Source organism: Zonotrichia leucophrys, chromosome 21 (genome assembly GCF_028769735.1).
Source record: "Zonotrichia leucophrys gambelii isolate GWCS_2022_RI chromosome 21, RI_Zleu_2.0, whole genome shotgun sequence".
In the NCBI taxonomy this organism is placed as follows: Eukaryota; Metazoa; Chordata; class Aves; order Passeriformes; family Passerellidae; genus Zonotrichia; species Zonotrichia leucophrys.
Genome location: NC_088190.1, coordinates 1,553,787 through 1,572,540, shown reverse-complemented (window position 1 = coordinate 1,572,540; position 18,754 = coordinate 1,553,787). Strand labels below are relative to the sequence as shown.

Sequence of the window (18,754 nt, the reverse complement as noted above, 5' to 3'; positions counted from 1 at the left end):
CTCGGCTGGAGCGGCGGCAGCGCGGCAGAGGCTGCAGCCGCCGCTGTGGACGCCGCGGCGCCCGCACGGGGCGGCGGGGCGGGCTGGGGCGCCCCGGTGCCTGCGCAAGCGGTGCCGTGCCGGGAGCGGGGAATTGCGCCGAAACGGCGGCAGGGACGGGGTCAGCCGTGGGTGTCTGCGCTGCCGCGGCGCCCGCGGGCAGCTCGGGGTAGGGGGTGAAGGCTTCTCGCGGCAGCCGCCTACACGGGGCGCTGGGGACGCAGCGGGGCCGCGCCGGGCGGGCTCGGCACCGCGGATCCGGGAGCGGCACGGGGCTGCAGAGATGCGGCTGCAGCGACGGGACTCGGCCAGCGCTGGCGCTGGGTCGGCAAACGGGGCGAGGGGGACTTGGGGGGCGGCAGGAGCGGCCGCGCTCGCGGGGAGCAAGCGGCGGGGACAGGAGGGGCGGGGCCCGCGGTAGCCGCGGCAGCAGCGATTGGTAGAATGGCAAAGGCGGGGATGGTGGGAGGGGCTGGGGGCGGGGCGGTGCGGGCGAGCCGGACTGCGGCTGCCGGAGCTGCGGAGTCCGACGGGGAGCTGGGGGCGTGTCCCGTTGGAGACTCGCGGCATCAAGGGGTGGAGCTGGGCGGGGCGGGCGCTGGGGCATCCCCTGTGCAGCAGAGAGCTCCAGCAGCGCCCTGCAGGATGGGGCCAGCTCTGCGGCAGCCACGGCCCGGCGGGAGATACAATAAAGTGCTTTAAAAACCTGTGTCTCAAGTTTTTGGTAAAGGGCTGAACGGCACTGCCCTTTGCGACAGTCGTGCTTTACTACATCCCTTTTTTACGACAGCCGCGCTTTACGGCACCTTTTACGACAGCCGCGCTTTACGGCACCTTTTACGACAGTCGCGCTTTACGGCCCCTTTTACGACAGTCGCGCTTTACGGCACCTTTTACGACAGTCGCGCTTTACGGCCGTTTTTACGACAGTCGCGCTTTACGGCCCCTTTTACGACAGTGCTGCTTTACGGCCGCTTTTACGACAGTCGCGCTTTACGGCAGTTTTACGACAGTCGCGCTTTACGGCCGATTTACGACAGTCGCGCTTTACGGCGCCTTTTACGACAGTCGCGCTTTACGGCAGTTTTACGACAGTGCTGCTTTACGGCACCTTTTACGACAGTCGTACTTTACGGCACCTTTTACGACAGTCGCGCTTTACGGCACCTTTTACGACAGTGCTACTTTACGGCACTTTTTACGACAGTCGCGCTTTACGGCACCTTTTACGATAGTGCTGCTTTACGGCACTTTTACGACAGTCGCGCTTTACGGCACCTTTTACGACAGTGCTGCTTTACGGCACTTTTACGACAGTCGCGCTTTACGGCACCTTTTACGACAGTCGCGCTTTACGGCCGCTTTTACGACAGTCGCGCTTTACGGCCGCTTTTACGACAGTGCTGCTTTACGGCAGTTTTACGACAGTCGCGCTTTACGGCCGCTTTTACGACAGTCGCGCTTTACGGCACCTTTTACGACAGTGCTGCTTTACGGCAGTTTTACGACAGTCGCGCTTTACGGCCGCTTTTACGACAGTCGCGCTTTACGGCACCTTTTACGACAGTGCTGCTTTACGGCCGCTTTTACGACAGTGCTGCTTTACGGCACCTTTTGCGACAGTGCTGCTTTACGGCCGCTTTTACGACAGTCGCGCTTTACGGCAGTTTTACGACAGTGCTGCTTTACGGCACCTTTTACGACAGTCGCGCTTTACGGCACCTTTTACGACAGTCGCGCTTTACGGCACCTTTTACGACAGTCGCGCTTTACGGCCGCTTTTACGACAGTCGCGCTTTACGGCACCTTTTACGACAGTCGCGCTTTACGGCCGCTTTTACGACAGTGCTGCTTTACGGCAGTTTTACGACAGTCGCGCTTTACGGCCGCTTTTACGACAGTGCTGCTTTACGGCCGCTTTTACGACAGTCGCGCTTTACGGCAGCTTTTACGACAGTCGCGCTTTACGGCACCTTTTACGACAGTGCTGCTTTACGGCAGTTTTACGACAGTCGCGCTTTACGGCACCTTTTACGACAGTGCTGCTTTACGGCAGTTTTACGACAGTCGCGCTTTACGGCACCTTTTACGACAGTCGCGCTTTACGGCCGCTTTTACGACACTCGCGCTTTACGGCACCTTTTACGACAGTCGCGCTTTACGGCCGCTTTTACGACAGTCGCGCTTTACGGCCGCTTTTACGACAGTCGCGCTTTACGGCACCTTTTACGACAGTGCTGCTTTACGGCAGTTTTACGACAGTGCTGCTTTACGGCACCTTTTGCGACAGTGCTGCTTTACGGCCGCTTTTACGACAGTCGCGCTTTACGGCACCTTTTACGACAGTCGCGCTTTACGGCCGATTTTACGACAGTGCTGCTTTACGGCAGCTTTTACGACAGTCGCGCTTTACGGCACCTTTTACGACAGTCGCGCTTTACGGCCGCTTTTACGACAGTCCCGCTTTACGGCACCTTTTACGACAGTCGCGCTTTAGGGCACCTTTTACGACAGTCGCGCTTTACGGCAGTTTTACGACAGTCGCGCTTTACGGCCGATTTTACGACAGTCGCGCTTTACGGCCGATTTTACGACAGTCGCGCTTTACGGCACCTTTTACGACAGTCGCGCTTTACGGCCGATTTTACGACAGTCGCGCTTACGCAGCTTTTAACAGTCGCGCTTTACGGCACCTTTTACGACAGTCGCGCTTTACGGCCGATTTTACGACAGTCGCGCTTTACGGCACTTTTTACGACAGTCGCGCTTTACGGCACTTTTACGACAGTCGCGCTTTACGGCCGATTTTACGACAGTCGCGCTTTACGGCACTTTTACGACAGTCGCGCTTTACGGCACCTTTTACGACAGTCGCTGATTTACGGCCGATTTTACGACAGTCGCGCTTTACGGCATTTACACAGTCGCGCTTTACGCCGATTTTACACAGTGCTGCTTTACGGCCGCTTTTACGACAGTCGCGCTTTACGGCACCTTTTACGACAGTGCTGCTTTACGGCAGTTTTACGACAGTCGCGCTTTACGGCACCTTTTACGACAGTCGCGCTTTACGGCCGCTTTTACGACAGTCGCGCTTTACGGCACTTTTACGACAGTCGCGCTTTACGGCAGTTTTACGACAGTCGCGCTTTACGGCCGCTTTTACGACAGTCGCGCTTTACGGCAGCTTTTACGACAGTGCTGCTTTACGGCCGATTTTACGACAGTGCTGCTTTACGGCACCTTTTACGACAGTGCTGCTTTACGGCCGCTTTTACGACAGTCGCGCTTTACGGCAGTTTTACGACAGTGCTGCTTTACGGCACTTTTTACGACAGTCGCGCTTTACGGCACCTTTTACGACAGTGCGCTTTACGGCACCTTTTACGACAGTCGCGCTTTACGGCCGCTTTTACGACAGTCGCGCTTTACGGCAGCTTTTACGACAGTCGCGCTTTACGGCACCTTTTAAACAGTGCTGCTTTACGCAGTTTTACGACACGCGCTTACGCACCTTTTACGACAGTGCTGCTTTACGGCAGTTTTACGACAGTCGCGCTTTACGGCACCTTTTACGACAGTCGCGCTTTACGGCCGCTTTTACGACACTCGCGCTTTACGGCACCTTTTACGACAGTGCTGCTTTACGGCGTTTTACGACAGTCGCGCTTTACGGCCGCTTTTACGACAGTCGCGCTTTACGGCACCTTTTACGACAGTGCTGCTTTACGGCCGCTTTTACGACAGTGCTGCTTTACGGCACCTTTTGCGACAGTGCTGCTTTACGGCCGCTTTTACGACAGTCGCGCTTTACGGCAGTTTTACGACAGTGCTGCTTTACGGCACTTTTACGACACTCGCGCTTTACGGCACCTTTACGACAGTCGCGCTTTACGGCACCTTTTACGACAGTCGCGCTTTACGGCCGTTTTACGACAGTCACGCTTTACGGCACCTTTTACGACACTCGCGCTTTACGGCCGATTTTACGACAGTGCTGCTTTACGGCAGTTTTACGACAGTCGCGCTTTACGGGCGATTTTACGACAGTGCTGCTTTACGGCCGCTTTTACGACAGTCGCGCTTTACGGCACCTTTTACGACAGTCGCGCTTTACGGCGCTTTTACGACAGTGCTGCTTTACGGCAGCTTTTACGACAGTCGCGCTTTACGGCACTTTTACGACAGTCGCGCTTTACGGCCGCTTTTACGACAGTGCTGTTTACGGCACTTTTACGACAGTCGCGCTTTACGGCCGATTTTACGACAGTCGCGCTTTACGGACGATTTTACGACAGTCGCGCTTTACGGCCCTTTTACGACGGTCGCGCTTTACGGCGATTTTACGACAGTCGCGCTTTACGGCAGCTTTTACGACAGTCGCGCTTTACGGCACCTTTTACGACAGTCGCGCTTTACGGCCGATTTTACGACACGCGCGCTTTACGGCACTTTTACGACATCGCGCTTTACGGCACTTTTTACGACAGTCGCGCTTTACGGCCGATTTTACGACAGTCGCGCTTTACGGCACTTTTTCGACAGTCGCGCTTTACGGCCGTTTTACGACAGTCGCGCTTTACGGCCGACTTTACGACAGTGCGCTTTACGGCATTTTACGACAGTCGCGCTTTACGGCCGTTTTACGACAGTCGCTTTACGGCACTTTTACGACAGTCGGCTTTACGGCCGATTTTACGACAGTCCGTGCTTTACGGCCGATTTTACGACAGTCGCGCTTTACGGCCGCTTTTACGACAGTCGCGCTTTACGGCGCTTTTACGACAGTCGCGTTTACGGCACTTTTAACGACAGTGCGCTTTACGGCATTTTACGACAGTCCTGCTTTACGGCAGCTTTTACGACAGTGTTGCTTTACGGCAGTTTTACGACAGTGCTGCTTTACGGCACCTTTTGCGACAGTGCTGCTTTACGACAGTCGCGCTTTACGGTACCTTTTACAACAGTCGCGCTTTACAGCAGTTTTACAACAGTTGAAATCGCCCAGGTTTGGGTTGGTGCTGAGCACAGGGCAGTGAGGAGAAAGGGAGAAGGCTTTGCTGCAGGGCAGGTGGATGCAGGCAGAACCAATTTGGGGAGCAGCCTTGTCTAACAGCATTTCATTTTCCAGTTCTACTACCTTGCATTTCATTTTGCACTTCTGCTAGAACTGCATGTCAACAGGTTTCGAATATCCTCCTCAGTCCCAGTAGCCTGCTTGAATGTGCTGTGTCTTTATCAGACCATTGATGGTCCTTCTGAAATGTGAGTCTCACTGGCTGGTTTGAGACAAAGATGAGTTTGGTGGGTCAATTTTACTTTGAGAACTTGAGAAGCACAGGAAGCCCAAGTGATGATCCCAGAGGGTTGAACACAGAGGTTTCACCCTCCCAGATATACAAGGCCTTAACCTTAAAACCACTGCTCTCAGCACGGAGCTGTCTCAATGCTGCATTTATGTTTTCTCCTCCTTGTGCATGTGTAGAATTGAAATCCTCTTGGGGAGGAAGCTTATTCCAAGTATATTCCTAAAGAATCAGCTGAAAAAAAACACTGAAATGTTCTTTCACTTGGTTTGCTACTCCCTGCCAAATGCATGTGCATGCCAGGTCTTGAGCCTGGGACTGGAGCTGAGCCTTGAAGGAGGAATTGAAACAATGGATACAAGTGCAAGTATGGATACAAATGCAAGTAATAACACAATATACATATACAAACAAGTAGGAGTCCAATTCACATAGAGGGAATGCATCAAAATGCAGCAGCAATTGCAAATTCAGAACAATACAGGCCAAATACATATGAACACAATATTACCATTTTTCTATTTCTGAAAAGTTGATTACACCTTGCTTTATTGCTACAGGAGACCACAATATAAGCCAAAATAGGTACACACAGTATAAGCACACACTGTAAGCCAGCATAATTACATACAATATAAGTACATACAATACAAGCCAACATAGGTACATACAATATATGCCAACATTTAAGGAAAGAACATAAAAAATTAGGGGTACCCATTGCAAGCATATGTATAAGCTGTCTTTATTTAAAGATCTGCTTTAATCGACATTTTGTGGAACCACTCTGAGGGCAAGGTCCAAAAAGCTTCGTTAACCCCTTGTCCTCCACTGGTTGGGCAGCATCTGACCCCAATGCTCAAGGGCTGCATGGAGATTCCTCCCTGGAGTGGGCTCACCCCTCGAGGATGAGCCATAAAGATTTGATTGTTGGACCAGTTGAGTAACTATTTCTACTTAGTAATTGTTTTTGCTGGCTTTAATGCCATGGCTGCAGTGTTCCTTCAGATGTCATGCCCTGCTCCAGCAGTTACAGCTCCTGTGCTGGGCAGGGAATGCTTCTGGGGAAGGGCTTTCAGTCTCATTAGTTCCCATTTAAATCAATCAAGCTATATCTAAGTACTGGTGGCCAAAGATTTTACCACTTGCCTCTGATTCATCTGGCATTGGCCAGAGGTTTGTGGGAGCTGGTGGACTGTTCTACTTCTCATTATTTCCCAAACAGAATTTGGCTAACTAGAAGAGGCACAGATGATGCCTGCAATTTTGTGACATGAAGAAACAGCCTGTCACTGGAGAGTCCCAGACCTTTGCTTCCTCAGCCTCTGCAGGTCTGGCACATGGAAAACCCAGAGGCACTGAATTATCCCACTCAAGCAGCCAAATGTTAACAACCTCTCCAAAGCCTAATTTCCCTTTGATATAGACTTAATTGTTTGCGTCACCTACTGGGCTGGGGGAGGGCTATAAAATGGCTTGCAACAATTGTCGGAGGCAGAAGAGAGTCCAGGAACAGCTCCCTCTACCAGTGTCCCTATCTCAGCACTAGTGACAAGCTGAGCATCATGCAGCTGGTGGCCAGCCTGGTGTCCGTGCTGCTGCTGGTGTGGAGTGTGAGAGCCACGACGCTGCCCGGGGAAGAGAGACTGCAGAGCACCAGGGTGAGTACAACATGCGCTGGGTAGGAGTAGGATAGAGGCAAGGAAAGGGACATAAGGGCAAGTAGACTGGACCAAATGCAACTCTTCCATCCCTCTATATTCCAAGGCTTTACAGTTTGATGTGCTGCAAAGCCCCGGACTGTTACTATGGCTTGCTGGCCAGCTGATTTAGGAAAGGTACCAGGACAGACGCCAGAGAGCTGGAATATGTGAAGCCTGAGCTAAGTGAAAACTGGCACAAAGGAGATTGGAGGGAAAAGGAGAAAATCTTATTGAAAGGGTACAGCATGAGAGAATGAAGCAAAGTACTAGGGAGGGCAGGAAAAGATATATAATTGATAAAATGATCAATTTTAAATAGAATTTGTGGGAAGGACAAACATTTAAAAGATAGGAAAGTGACAGAGAAATAAATGAAGAAATTGCATCAAAATAAAATTGTGTTTTCTGGAGTAGTAAGTATTCACAGGAGGAATTATATTGACATAGTTCCACTAGGATAATTATGCTCTGAGCCAGCGTAGCTCAATGCAGTGGCAGAACTTACAGCAGTCTAATTATCTTACCAATTGGCAAAACCCTAATATTATAATGGCTAGAGCACTCCAATAACTTTGCTTTCTGTGCTATTTCCCTAAGAGGCCAAAGGGATAGGGAATCAAAGCATAACCAAACAAGCCCTGTTTTGCTTGCCCTTGCCCTGCAGTCCTCTCACCTGCATATTCCTGATGTGCCTCTGAGCTCTGGTTAGTGCCACACCTGGCTGGATCCATAGTGAGGGATGCCAGTGGTGGTTTCACAGGCACTAACTTCTCCTTTGTGCACATCCACATTGGTTTTTTGGTCTTAGTGTTGGCTCCAGCTCATCCACCGGTGTGTTAGCACTTCAGGAGCAGGCTCACATCCCATTAATGACAAAACTGGCTGCAAGACAGAACCATACACAGTGTGAAGTGTTGACATTCTGTCAGAGATTAGAGCTCCTGCAGCTGCCTGGGATTAACCATTCTGGGTATAACTGGAAATTTTCAGCTCTACATCCTTACAATAACAAGTGCAGTACTTAAAAAGTGAACTAATTTCTCTTAAAAAACAAATTCCTGGTGCAAATCCTAGCTGCTGGGGAAAAAAAGAAACAAGTTATAGGGGATAAATTGATAAAAAAGTATTCAGTAAAAATTAATTCAAGTGTAATGGCTCTTAGTCTTTTACACACTGTTGCTTACAAGATATTGGTATCATTAAAGACAGTCATTATTATAGAGCATTCTGCAAACTGGAGAGTTCATGGATGCTAATGAACCATGAGCACAAACTGGTTTGCCTGTCTTTTCTTCTGCCAGAGATATAGTGTGGATTTTTTCTGTTCCTTGGTTTCTTTTGTGTGGTAGCAGGGGTAATTACTGGAGCTAAGAAAGTGATTAAAAATATCCATAAACCTTCTGTAAAGTGAACTCAAGACAATTGCTCTGCCTGTATTCGCCCATCTTTTGAGTTGCTCACGAGGTGGTCCTTAGCAAATGTTAAGTACGTGTGGGCATTTGTGAGGGACGATGTGGAAACTTGTTTCCAAGATTCCCATCTGCATGGGAAATAGATGGTTTGACAGGAACAGATCCTATCTCAGCTAGGCCAGTACCAGCTGTCTCTGCTAATGAGTCACAGAGACCAGGAATGCTCAGGCAAGAGGTAATTTCTCAGATTTGTTGGATGTAAAATTAAGAGAAACACAGTAACTCGTAGCTTGTACCTGTGGAATTCCCTCAAGCTCCAAATCACAGGCTCTGTTCTTCTGTGGGATGATTAAGCAATGGGATGGAGCTCAAAAGCTCTTTTTCCATCCCACTTTCCCCCAAGGTCAGGCTATGGCATTACACAGTACAGCTGCCTCTCTCCACTGATGCAACATTTTGTTTCAGATATTTGGGGTGTCCCTCTCCCCATCAACCCAGCCCTCTCCTTGTTGCACTTCATTCTCGGCATTTTACTGTGGGGTAAAATAATTTACTATTGCCTAGAGAATTGTGCCTCCTCCCTGACTTTCCCAAGGCAGAGGCCAGAGCAGCAAAGAGGCAGTTTGGCATACACTGAAATTTAATTAGTGCTGCAGTGAGGGCCTTCACAGCAATTCAAGCTTATTTGTTAGCAGCTCTTTTCCAGCTCTAACATGGCACATGGAGGCCCAACTGGCTGAGCTGGATAGGGATGGGAGGCAGCAGTGGCCTCTGCAGCCACAGATCCCTGAGCTCCAGCACGGCTCTGCCATCTCTTGGCTCTGAGATGCGGCAGGGGAATGAGAAGGGGCCCCGTGGGCTACGTTTGCATGCTCTGGATCTCGACAGCCATGGGGGACAAGCCTTCCATCCCTCACTTTGCCTGCTCTTTGCCTGCAGGAACGGAGCACCGTCCACAAGGACGTCATTCTGAAGATGCTGGCAGGGCTGCTGGACGGCGTGGACGCGGGCAGCGAGGCAGCCTTGCCGGATGGGGAGGAGGAGGAGGGCAAGCTGCAGGAGGAGCGGGCAGCGCTGGGGCGGCTTGCCCAGCTCCCGCAGCGAGACCGCAAGGCGCCCTGCAAGAATTTCTTCTGGAAAACCTTCACCTCCTGCTAGTGCTGCCCGGCCTGGCCTTGCCAGCCTGCAAACACCTTCCCACAACTCATCTTCCTTGCCCACCCAGCTCGTTCTCTGTGCCCTGCACGCCTCAGAATAAAGCATAGCGCCTCGGGGACGTGTCTGTGCTTCTCTGTGGGGCAGCCGTGCTGGGAGGATGGGACACACACATTTTCCCCCAGGAGCAGCCCTGGGGGACCATGGCCATTATGGGAAAGGGTTTGCAGGTGTGAGGGGAGCCACGGGGAGGAGGCACAGCCGTCTCTAAAGCTGCTGCAGCTGCCTCCTCAGCCTTTGAGGGACCAGATGGGTGTGCAGTGAAGTGCTGGTTCCTCGTGGGGAGGATCCTCAGTGTCAGCCCCTGGTCAGGATTAGGTGCCATGCACCAGTGGGGAGAGGATGGTTTGATTCTGGACATGGGAGAGAGCAGCACCCCCTGCTCCTTCCCACACTGGCTTAGTGAAGCACCCAGGCAGTGCTGTACAGATGTGGGGTGCAGGAGCAGCATCTGGGGAGAGGGAGACATGCCCAGACTTGACCTACTTTTGGTTTGCCAGCAGGTAATTCCAGAGAAGCTCCTGGGCTGCTTTTGGGCTGCATCTAAAACCAAAACAATTCTATAAATTGGCCATAACCCTGGGTTGAACAGCTGTGACTGTGCTCTGGTTCACTCATGGTTTCTTGGTGTCTTCTCAACTTGCTTAAACAAGCCCAAAACCAAACCACCTGGGCTTTCTTACCTACCCTCTTGGGTGCCATTTGCTGCCTGGAGAGTAGCAGATCATGTAGTTTTATTTCTTTGGGATTATTGAGGAGATCTTTGAAGTGTTTATTTTTAGAACTAACAGGTAGTAAAAAGATACGGACAGTAGACGTGTCCGAGTTCACAGGTATTTCCCTCTGAAGAAGGCTGCTGAATCTCTCCTACTGGCCAAACAAAAAGGTATGAAATTTAGTCACTCTTTTGCTTCAAGTTCAACTAGGAACTCGAATTTCAGAGCTGTATTACCCTGCTGTGAATGGCTGTACAAAATAGGAGGCTTCTACTGTATGTCACTGATCCTGTCCCCAGACCTGATGAGAACTGAAGGTAGCTATTTTTAATGGCTTCATTCTGAGCCTTTACATCTTGCTTTTGGAGGTCGGTGACCAGGAGGGGACACTCCTGTCAACAGCAGCATTTTGGATTAATCAGCAAACCAGCCAGTTTTGTGGCAGCTGAGGTAATGGCCAAGAAATTGTGCAGTAAAAACAAGAAACTCCTGAGTACATGGATGTAGGGATTGCCCCAGACAGAGCCTGCTGGTTCAGCAGATTGTGAGCTGGATTATTTAGTGGTTCCCACAGGAGAGAGGAACCTGGCAGCTCTCAAGGCTGGAAGCAAATTTGAAAGTTGAGCTGCTCTTGCGTCCCCACAGATGGCTCCTGCTGCCCTAGGCTGGGGCACTGGCTGAGCACCAAGGGGAAGTGTGAGTTGCCAGTGCACCTGCTGTGGACAGGGGCCAGCACCATGGGGACAGCTTCTTTTATCAGCTCTGAAATCAGTGTTTGAGCTGGATCTGACTGTGCAGTCTCCTTGCTAAGTCAATGTGCTGACACTGAAGCGATGCGAGGTCCTGCCTGATGGTAGCAATTAGTGAGTGTGTCAGGATAAATCAGATTCAGTGTGAGTGACTTATTCTCCATTTTCACAAAAAATCTGAATTTTCACAAAAGAATTGTGAGACTTATAATGGCATTTGACAAGTTAGAAGGGAGTGAGAGCCTGCTATTTCTTTTTTAGATGCAGTAGCCAATGCACTTAAGAGTCTCTGCTCAGAATAATGTGTCTTGCTCTTTGAGCGAGAGCAAATACCCATAAGTTATCTCTGGGTTTTTTAGAAAGTGAAAAAGATTTAAAAGTTTGACAGAAGGCATAGAAAGCTCATAGAAAGTCTCAGAGGAAGCGTTTGGAAGGTGAAGGAAATATCAACAATTCAAATGCATATCTTCCACCTCCCCAGAGAGTGTCATAGTCCTGAGCAGTTGTTAAGCCTTTAATGTTTAGTGTAAAACAAACAAAAATAAATTACAAGCAATCTCTACAGCTGAGACCTTGTTGAATTTGGTTTGAGGTCAGGCCTGCTTCCTAATGCAAGACTGCTAGTTAGGAAAGGTTGCTTTTAAAAATGTTTGACTGGGGCTGTGCTTGGCTGGTGTATTTTACTCTCTTCTTGAAAGAGGGGAAGAAACCAATGACTTATGATTGTGAAAAGCTTCCACTCCTGGCTTGTACATTCCAGAAATTACCCAGGAGACATTTGGTCACTGAGATGATGTGTCACTGCAGGACATGAAAGAACACAAGCTCACACTGCTGTTCTCAAGGTGAAGAAAAAAAGGGAAGTTTATTTTCTGACTCCAACATTTATAGTTTTCTAAAAGTGGCAGTGGATTGGAGGGTGACAGTGACACCTCTCCAATGACACTGGTTAAACTAACAGTTTATCAATTATCTCCTCTTCTATAAAAGGATACAAAACAATGAGTTATTTACAGAAAGTGTGTGAAAAAGTTCACTACAAGAACATCAGAAAGCTTAGAAAAATCTTAAAGAACTAAAGTGACAATGATGGCTTTGGAATCCATCACTTTAGACACATGGTACATATGGTCAGTGTTGGTCCTCAGATCTGGTTGGTTTCACTATGACTTTATTTATATATTTGAATAAAAGGAGATTGTCCAGCTAGGACTTTAAGCCTTCCAGCTGGGATAAGGCTCTGTGCAGGAACTGCCCTGCTCAGGGTGAAACTCATGGGCCAAGAGGTCTCCTTTCTGAGAGCTCTGCCTTTGTCCTTGGCCATGTGCTGCTGAATCCAGCCAGAGCCCAATCAGTCCCATGGTGAGAGGTGGCTTCCTTGCCAGAAGCTTAGGTGCAGGTGTGCACACAGGGAGCTGCAGCTGCCCCAAAAAACCATGGATTTGTGTGCTTTAGGAGCCCAGAGCCACGGGGAGCAAACAGAGGTCTTTGTGCTCCAAAATGCTGGCTTGCAAACAGTGCTCATCTTCATCTGTGAGCTGATGAATTTACCCACTGCTGGGAGTCAGCAGGCTCTGAAGTGCCTTATGATTGCTCTTCCAAAAGCACAACTGAGCCCTGTCCAGTGCTGGAAGGCAGCTGGCCATTCTGTGGGACAGAGAGGGCTAGAAGCAGAATGGCTGAGAAAAAACAGCACTGGTGATCTTCTGCTCCATTCCACAATAAATTTCATTTATATTGCAAAACTGTCTAAATAGTGAGTGACATGGATGAAGTCCACTCAGCCTTTGCACTGTGACAGAAGGGAAATTGTGGGCAGGAAGAGCTTCTGTGGGTCCTGGTTTGCTATGAGTGCTCTCAAAATGCTCATGCACCTGGTGAGCCAATCCCCAGCAGTATTTTGGAGGTGAAAGGCTTCTGGGAGAAGAAACAGGGACAGTGTTTTTAGCCTTGTTTATATCAGGTGCTTCTCCTCATGCCTGAGGAAAGCCAATGTGTGCCCAGCATAACAGTTCATGGAGTCAGCAGTCCTGTTTCAATGTTTGGCAGCAACTATCAGCCTCAGGGCATTCAGCAAATTCTGGGCTGTGAGAAACTTTGCAGACCTTAGATCAGAATTGACTTTCCATTCCTCTGCCACTGATGTGAGCAGGAAGCCTGAAGTGGAATGCTTCTGGAAGTGTTTATGCCCATGGGAATCAGGCAGCAGCTCAGTCAGGCATGGATTGATTTTCTTTTCCAAAATTTTCTCTCTTCCCCCTTTTCCAGATAGTATAAAGTCCACATCTATCTTGATGATAGGATCATTTTAGTAGCTAGTGGGCCATGGGAAAGGTCAATGCCCTCTTGGTTCTTGTCATTTAGCTGTGCTTGTAGGTATTGCTGCTACACAATTATTACTATTTATTATGCTAGTATTTTCTCCTTCGCTTTTATTAAATGGTGTTTTCTGTTTGCAGTTTGCTGAATGGTTTGTTGGCCTTAGTTTTGTTCATATAATAACTCCTGCTTTCCTGCCAGCACCAGCTTCTGTGCCCGGGGTAATGACTTTTGGCAGTTGAAAAGGTGTCCATTAGATTACAGGATATCTCAGGCTAAATTTCCTGCATGTGCAATCCAACAGTCTGTTCCATGCTGCAGATCAGTTTTCCAATTCTGTCCATTTTCATCAGAGAAGAGATGGACCTAGGCTCAGCTTTAATATATCTGGGTTTTCACCCTCTATATATTAGGACTATTTCCATGTGTGCTGGAGTTTTGTAGGAAACCTAAATGCTGATTTGGAAAGAAGCAGTCTACATGCAGGAGACTTAATGAAGCTTTATGTCCCATAGTGTTTGTTCTCCCAGCTGAATTTCCTAGGCAGTGTGAAACCCCTGTGTAGATCCACAAATGTTTAAAAGAAATTTAAATTATTTTTTTAAGTGTGACTTTTTACTTATGGGTGTTTCAGGATGGGCAGGATAAAAAGCAATCCATGCTTATGGAGAAGGCATGGAGTAGATTTCGGTCGCCACAAGTGTGCACTGGATTAAAATCTGCAGCTGAAAACAGGAAGAATTTACATCTCTGAAACTGGTGCCTGCGTGTACTGCAGTGTTATGTCCCTGCAGTATTTCTGTCCTGGTACCAAGAACCATACAACCAGAGGCATCATTATTCTAAAATCCTGTAATGTGCCCCATTATTTTGTTTTCAACACCTCTGTACTCTGAGATGGACGCAGCCACTTGCTGTAACACGCTGTTTTTGCATCGGTAGTAAATGGGGACGAGTTGTTCAGAGGGAAGGAGCATCGCCAGCTCCCCTTGCTTGTGGGGGCCTGAATACATGTATTGTTATAACAGCAATAAGAATACAACAACTGAAATGTAGTGAGAGTCCTATGTATTAGATAAGTGGGTCCTAGCTATTCTAAATGAGTCACAGCTGCAAAGTCCTTAGTTGGGCAGCAGCTGGGGCTCGTAAAGATAGCTGGGATAACAGGGGTGGGTCAGGAGCCCAGGAGGAGCCCCTGAGAAGCCGTGAAGAACTGTGCTACAGAGAACAGCTATGTGGCAGAGAACCAGCGAGAAGGTATGGACTGTTTAAGAATATAATAACAACAAGATAACAACACTTGCTCACCCTGGCAGACCCTGCCTGCCTTCCCACAGAGCAGTGATGTTGTGGCTCCCTCCAAGAGCCTGCAGCACTCCTGATCCATCCTCTCCATCTCTGCCTGCTCTCCCCGTCGCTGACTGAAGCCCGGTTTTTAGTGATTCTGCTGTTCCCAGAACTCAGCAGGCTGAAGGGGGTGGAAGGGAGATAAACACAAGGGTTCAACATCCAGACAAACACAGCAGAGCACACGCAATAAATACATCCACCCCCAAATGCAAACACACAGGGAGGGATTCCTTCCCCGAGGCTCAGGGCAGAACAGGCTCAGACAGGGAGGCATCAAAATGAGGTGAGTGCCGTCACCTCCATCCAGCTCCTCTGGCCACTTGATTTTGTGCAGGGTCCAGAAGGCGTGGGCATGAGGCTCATCCTGTTTAGCTGTTACCACAGTGACCCCACTGCTCCCTCCCAATTGCTTTCACTGGTGTTGGGCACGAAGGTTTCAGCTAGAACTGAGTGACCTGATCTGGTACCAATACAGGCAATGAGGGTGTGTGGCTTTTGGGGTGTGATCCAAGACAATGCTCACTCTTTCTTGGGTAATTTCTTGTCCCTTTGCCACAGGCTGTTTGTTTTGCTGGCTGTGCTCTGCAGTGGAGTAAGGAGCAGCATTGTGCCACAAAAAATGTATGGAAGGATCACATCCCCAAACTTCCCAAAAGTCTACCCAAATCACAAGGAGAAAATATGGAATATTACTGTCCCCAAAGGATATTCTGTTCGCATTTACTTCACCCATTTCGACCTGGAGCTGTCCTACCTGTGTGAATATGATTATGTGAAGGTATGTGTGGGATGGGGTAACATGCAGCAGGTGCAGCTGTTAAAAACTCTGTTTATGTGATCCTGGTCACATGCAGAATCAACATAACTCTTTGTCAGCTCTTGATTTTAGTCTACTTATAAAGTTCAGGCTCAGCTGGTTTCTAAATTATGTGCTTATTGAGGCCCACGGGACCAGGAAGCAGATGTGGTTGTCACATTGGAACATCTGCAACGTGAGATGCTTTTGCTCAGAAAATTCTGATGCTATTCTGTGATGAAACAAAAAGCGTGAAATTTTGCCCAAAACAATATTTGAGCATTTTGCTATTTTACAGTGTTTTAAATTAACAAGTAATGCTTGACACAGGCTATAATGGGAGAGCATAAAATGAAAGTGAGAGTTTAAACTGCTCATCTGAGCAGTTACTGTGGTGTGTTTGCTGGCTAATGTGAGAGGCAGCCTCAGGAAGAGGAGCAATTAAAAAAAAAAAAACAAACAAAAACCAATAAAAATAATAATAAAAAAAATTAAAAAACTAAAGATGCTGCCTTGGGGAAGAGTTTGGGTGAGCAGCAGTGCCCCTGAAAGATGTGTGTGCTCTGGTCCAGGTGTCCTGTCATTGATTTGAGGCCAAGCCACCCCTCCACTCCTTTTGTTGTTTGCGTGGGCCTGGTGTACAATAAGGAAGGAGCTGTGTATGCAGGGAGTGTGCAAACCCAGTTTTTCATCTGATTGAACCAAATCAGGCAGCCTTGTTCCCACTGAGAAAAATCTAATTTCCACCCTTTTATATGGCAAGTTGCTCCCATTCCCCAAATGTCTGCTCTTCTTCATGTACTGTCCCTTGTGTAGGACAGAATATTCATTTCTGGTGGTTGTGTGGCACACAGCTCCCTCTTTACCATGCCCCACATAAACCCCACGTATCAGAACATTTCTCTTGTGATAAAGATAAATGAACAGCTGGAACTCTAATATGTGCATTGTAGAGCAAGTGAGTTACTTGCTTAAGGACACCTTTTTCTAAAATTGAATTTGTCAGTGTGCAAAACCTTTTTACCCCAGTTGTCTCTGGCTTTACCCAGATCTGATTGTCACTGAGAGCCAAGTTAATGAGAGTATTATAAACAAAGCATGGCTGGCATCAGAGGTTCATGAGGATCTCTGAAAGGAGAAAGGGAGACAAAATTATGGTCTTAAGTCACAGAGAACAGAGGAAATCCACTCTTACCTGGCCTTGGATGTGGACTGACCTCCAGAAGAACCTTTTGAGAGCATCCAAGCTTCCTTTCCCACACTGTTAAATGCATGTTTGTCCAGCCATGGCAGCAGGTTGGGAAGATCAATGATCTGTGCTCACCTGCTGGGTTTTTCTGCCTGTTTTGTAGCTGAGCTCTGGTGGGAAGACCTTGGCCACGCTGTGTGGAAGGGGCAGCACAGACACCGAGGAGGCTCCGGGGAACAGGACGTACATCTCCGCTGATAACCGCCTCGTGGTGGTGTTCCGGTCTGATTACTCCAACGAGAAACCATTCACAGGCTTTGAGGCCTTCTATGCTGCTGAAGGTGAGAGACTGGCCCCATTGCAGGTGGAGGAGCCAGGGCTGCTGTGGGGTTGGCAATTCCCTGTGCTCTCAGTGCCTGAGGCTGCTGGTGTGGGGCAGAGAAGGAAGGGGGTCTCATAGTGCAGAAGCAGATGCAGAGGGGCACAGCAAAAACCAAAGACCAACCTCACAAAACACAGGGTGGCTGAGACTGACAGAACGTTGTGTTGAAATCTATGGTTTGCCTGATCCTGTGCTTTGCCCATTAGATATCGATGAGTGCAAGCAGCCACTGGATACCAAACCCCTCTGCAGTCATCACTGCCACAACTACATGGGGGGCTACTATTGCAGCTGCAGGGTTGGCTACACACTGCATGAAAACAGGAGGACGTGTACAGGTGAGCTCCTTCTAGATCAGGAGATGCTCCCCTATCTACAACATCTACTTAAATCCAGTCCTGACAATAATATCAGTGAAAGCTCTGGGGTTTCATTTTCATTTTTAGTATTTCATTTTCAGTATTCCCTGTGTGCCTGGTGCAGCTGGGAGGAGTTTCACAGAGTTAGCCAGGGCTGTGAACCAGCAGACGAGCAGCTCTGCACTGACCATTGGTGTGTGCACATTTATGCTCCCCTCCTTGAAAAGATCTCTTGTTGTGCTGCACTGAGTTCCTAGCAGAGGGAGCTCCTCAGCAACAGTGACTGCTGAGCCACCTTGGCAGTGAAGACATTGTGTGATGCAGCTGTTGTGCCAAAGGTCCCTGCAGATCTTCATGAGCTGAGGGCAAAAGCTGCCCCTGTGTCTTTTGGACTCCTGTTTGAGCTGGCTGATATTGACAGGCTCTTTTTCTCCTTTGTTTTCCAGCAGAAGATATTTAAGCTCCTCCTCACTTAGGCAGAGATGGAGACAGATGTGCTGGGAAGAGCTGGTTTTCCTCCTGGTTGCACTCCAGGAAGGAAACCTGTTGCAGTCTGCCCAAGGGCTGAAGGCTTCTCTTGCTCCATGACTTGTCCATGTGGTTCCTTGCCTTTCAGACTTGCCTGCTGCAGTAAATAAAGAGGCTGTTGCCTATTGAAAGCCAAATGCAGCCTCTGGGACATTCATTTTCTGATGTTCCCACATGTCACTTGGGAAAAAAGAAGGTAGATCAGACAGGAGCTGGTAAGAGACAAGCCATTGTGAAAGGCCCCTGAGCATCAGAGCTACCTGAAGACTCTTGAATTTTTTATCTGGTTCTTGTTGCTTAACCTTACATAGTTCTTAAACTGCAAGAAGAGCATAACCACATCACACCTTTGTTTCCTCATGCTCCTTTTAGATATGCTCTTAAGAGAACTCCAGCATTCCAGCTGATCATTACAGACCAGCTTGGATCTAGGCATATGATTTTATTTTATGGAACAATTTCCCTAACTTGTCAAGAGTTTAAAGTTATACATCTAGGCAGCAGATGTCCTGGGCTGATCCTGTGAGTGCAGCTGGGCTGTGGCAGGTCACTGCTCCCCTTTGGTGTGAGAACATTATCAGGAGTCAGTCATGGTTTTTGCTTTAATTCTCAGCAGTTGACGATTGTGTCCAGTTAGAGAAAATGTGTGCTTTCTGTCACTATAGGACACCAAAGAACGCAAGCACACACT

At 48.7% G+C, this 18,754-nt stretch overlaps 2 protein-coding genes across 2 annotated transcripts; both read left to right on the top strand.

The window, feature by feature from the left end:
- The first annotated feature begins 4,878 nt into the window (after positions 1-4,878).
- On the top strand, positions 4,879-9,734 carry LOC135456683 (somatostatin-2-like). Its single transcript, XM_064730704.1, has 2 exons — positions 4,879-7,006; positions 9,400-9,734. Exons 1-2 carry the CDS (start codon positions 6,911-6,913, stop codon positions 9,616-9,618), a joined length of 315 nt encoding a protein of 104 aa, XP_064586774.1. The 5' UTR covers positions 4,879-6,910; the 3' UTR covers positions 9,619-9,734.
- Positions 9,735-14,558: 4,824 nt separating this feature from the next.
- MASP2 (MBL associated serine protease 2) lies at positions 14,559-18,199 on the top strand. The gene is made up of 5 exons (XM_064730899.1): positions 14,559-14,716; positions 15,368-15,587; positions 16,958-17,135; positions 17,383-17,514; positions 17,982-18,199. The coding sequence occupies exons 1-5, from the start codon at positions 14,559-14,561 to the stop codon at positions 17,993-17,995; spliced, it is 702 nt and encodes a 233-aa protein (XP_064586969.1). The 3' UTR covers positions 17,996-18,199.
- Positions 18,200-18,754: the final 555 nt, after the last annotated feature.

What these genes read in the sequence shown, in the direction of transcription:
- LOC135456683 (XM_064730704.1), top strand. Translation starts at nt 6,911, where the DNA reads ATGCAGCTGGTGGCCAGCCTGGTGTCCGTGCTGCTGCTGGTGTGGAGT. An exon ending in AGAGACTGCAGAGCACCAGG is followed by an intron (nt 7,007 to 9,399) that starts GTGAGTACAACA and finishes CTTTGCCTGCAG; the next exon opens with GAACGGAGCACCGTCCACAA.
- MASP2 (XM_064730899.1), top strand. Translation starts at nt 14,559, where the DNA reads ATGAGTCACAGCTGCAAAGTCCTTAGTTGGGCAGCAGCTGGGGCTCGT. An exon ending in GTGAATATGATTATGTGAAG is followed by an intron (nt 15,588 to 16,957) that starts GTATGTGTGGGA and finishes CCTGTTTTGTAG; the next exon opens with CTGAGCTCTGGTGGGAAGAC. An exon ending in GGCCTTCTATGCTGCTGAAG is followed by an intron (nt 17,136 to 17,382) that starts GTGAGAGACTGG and finishes TTTGCCCATTAG; the next exon opens with ATATCGATGAGTGCAAGCAG.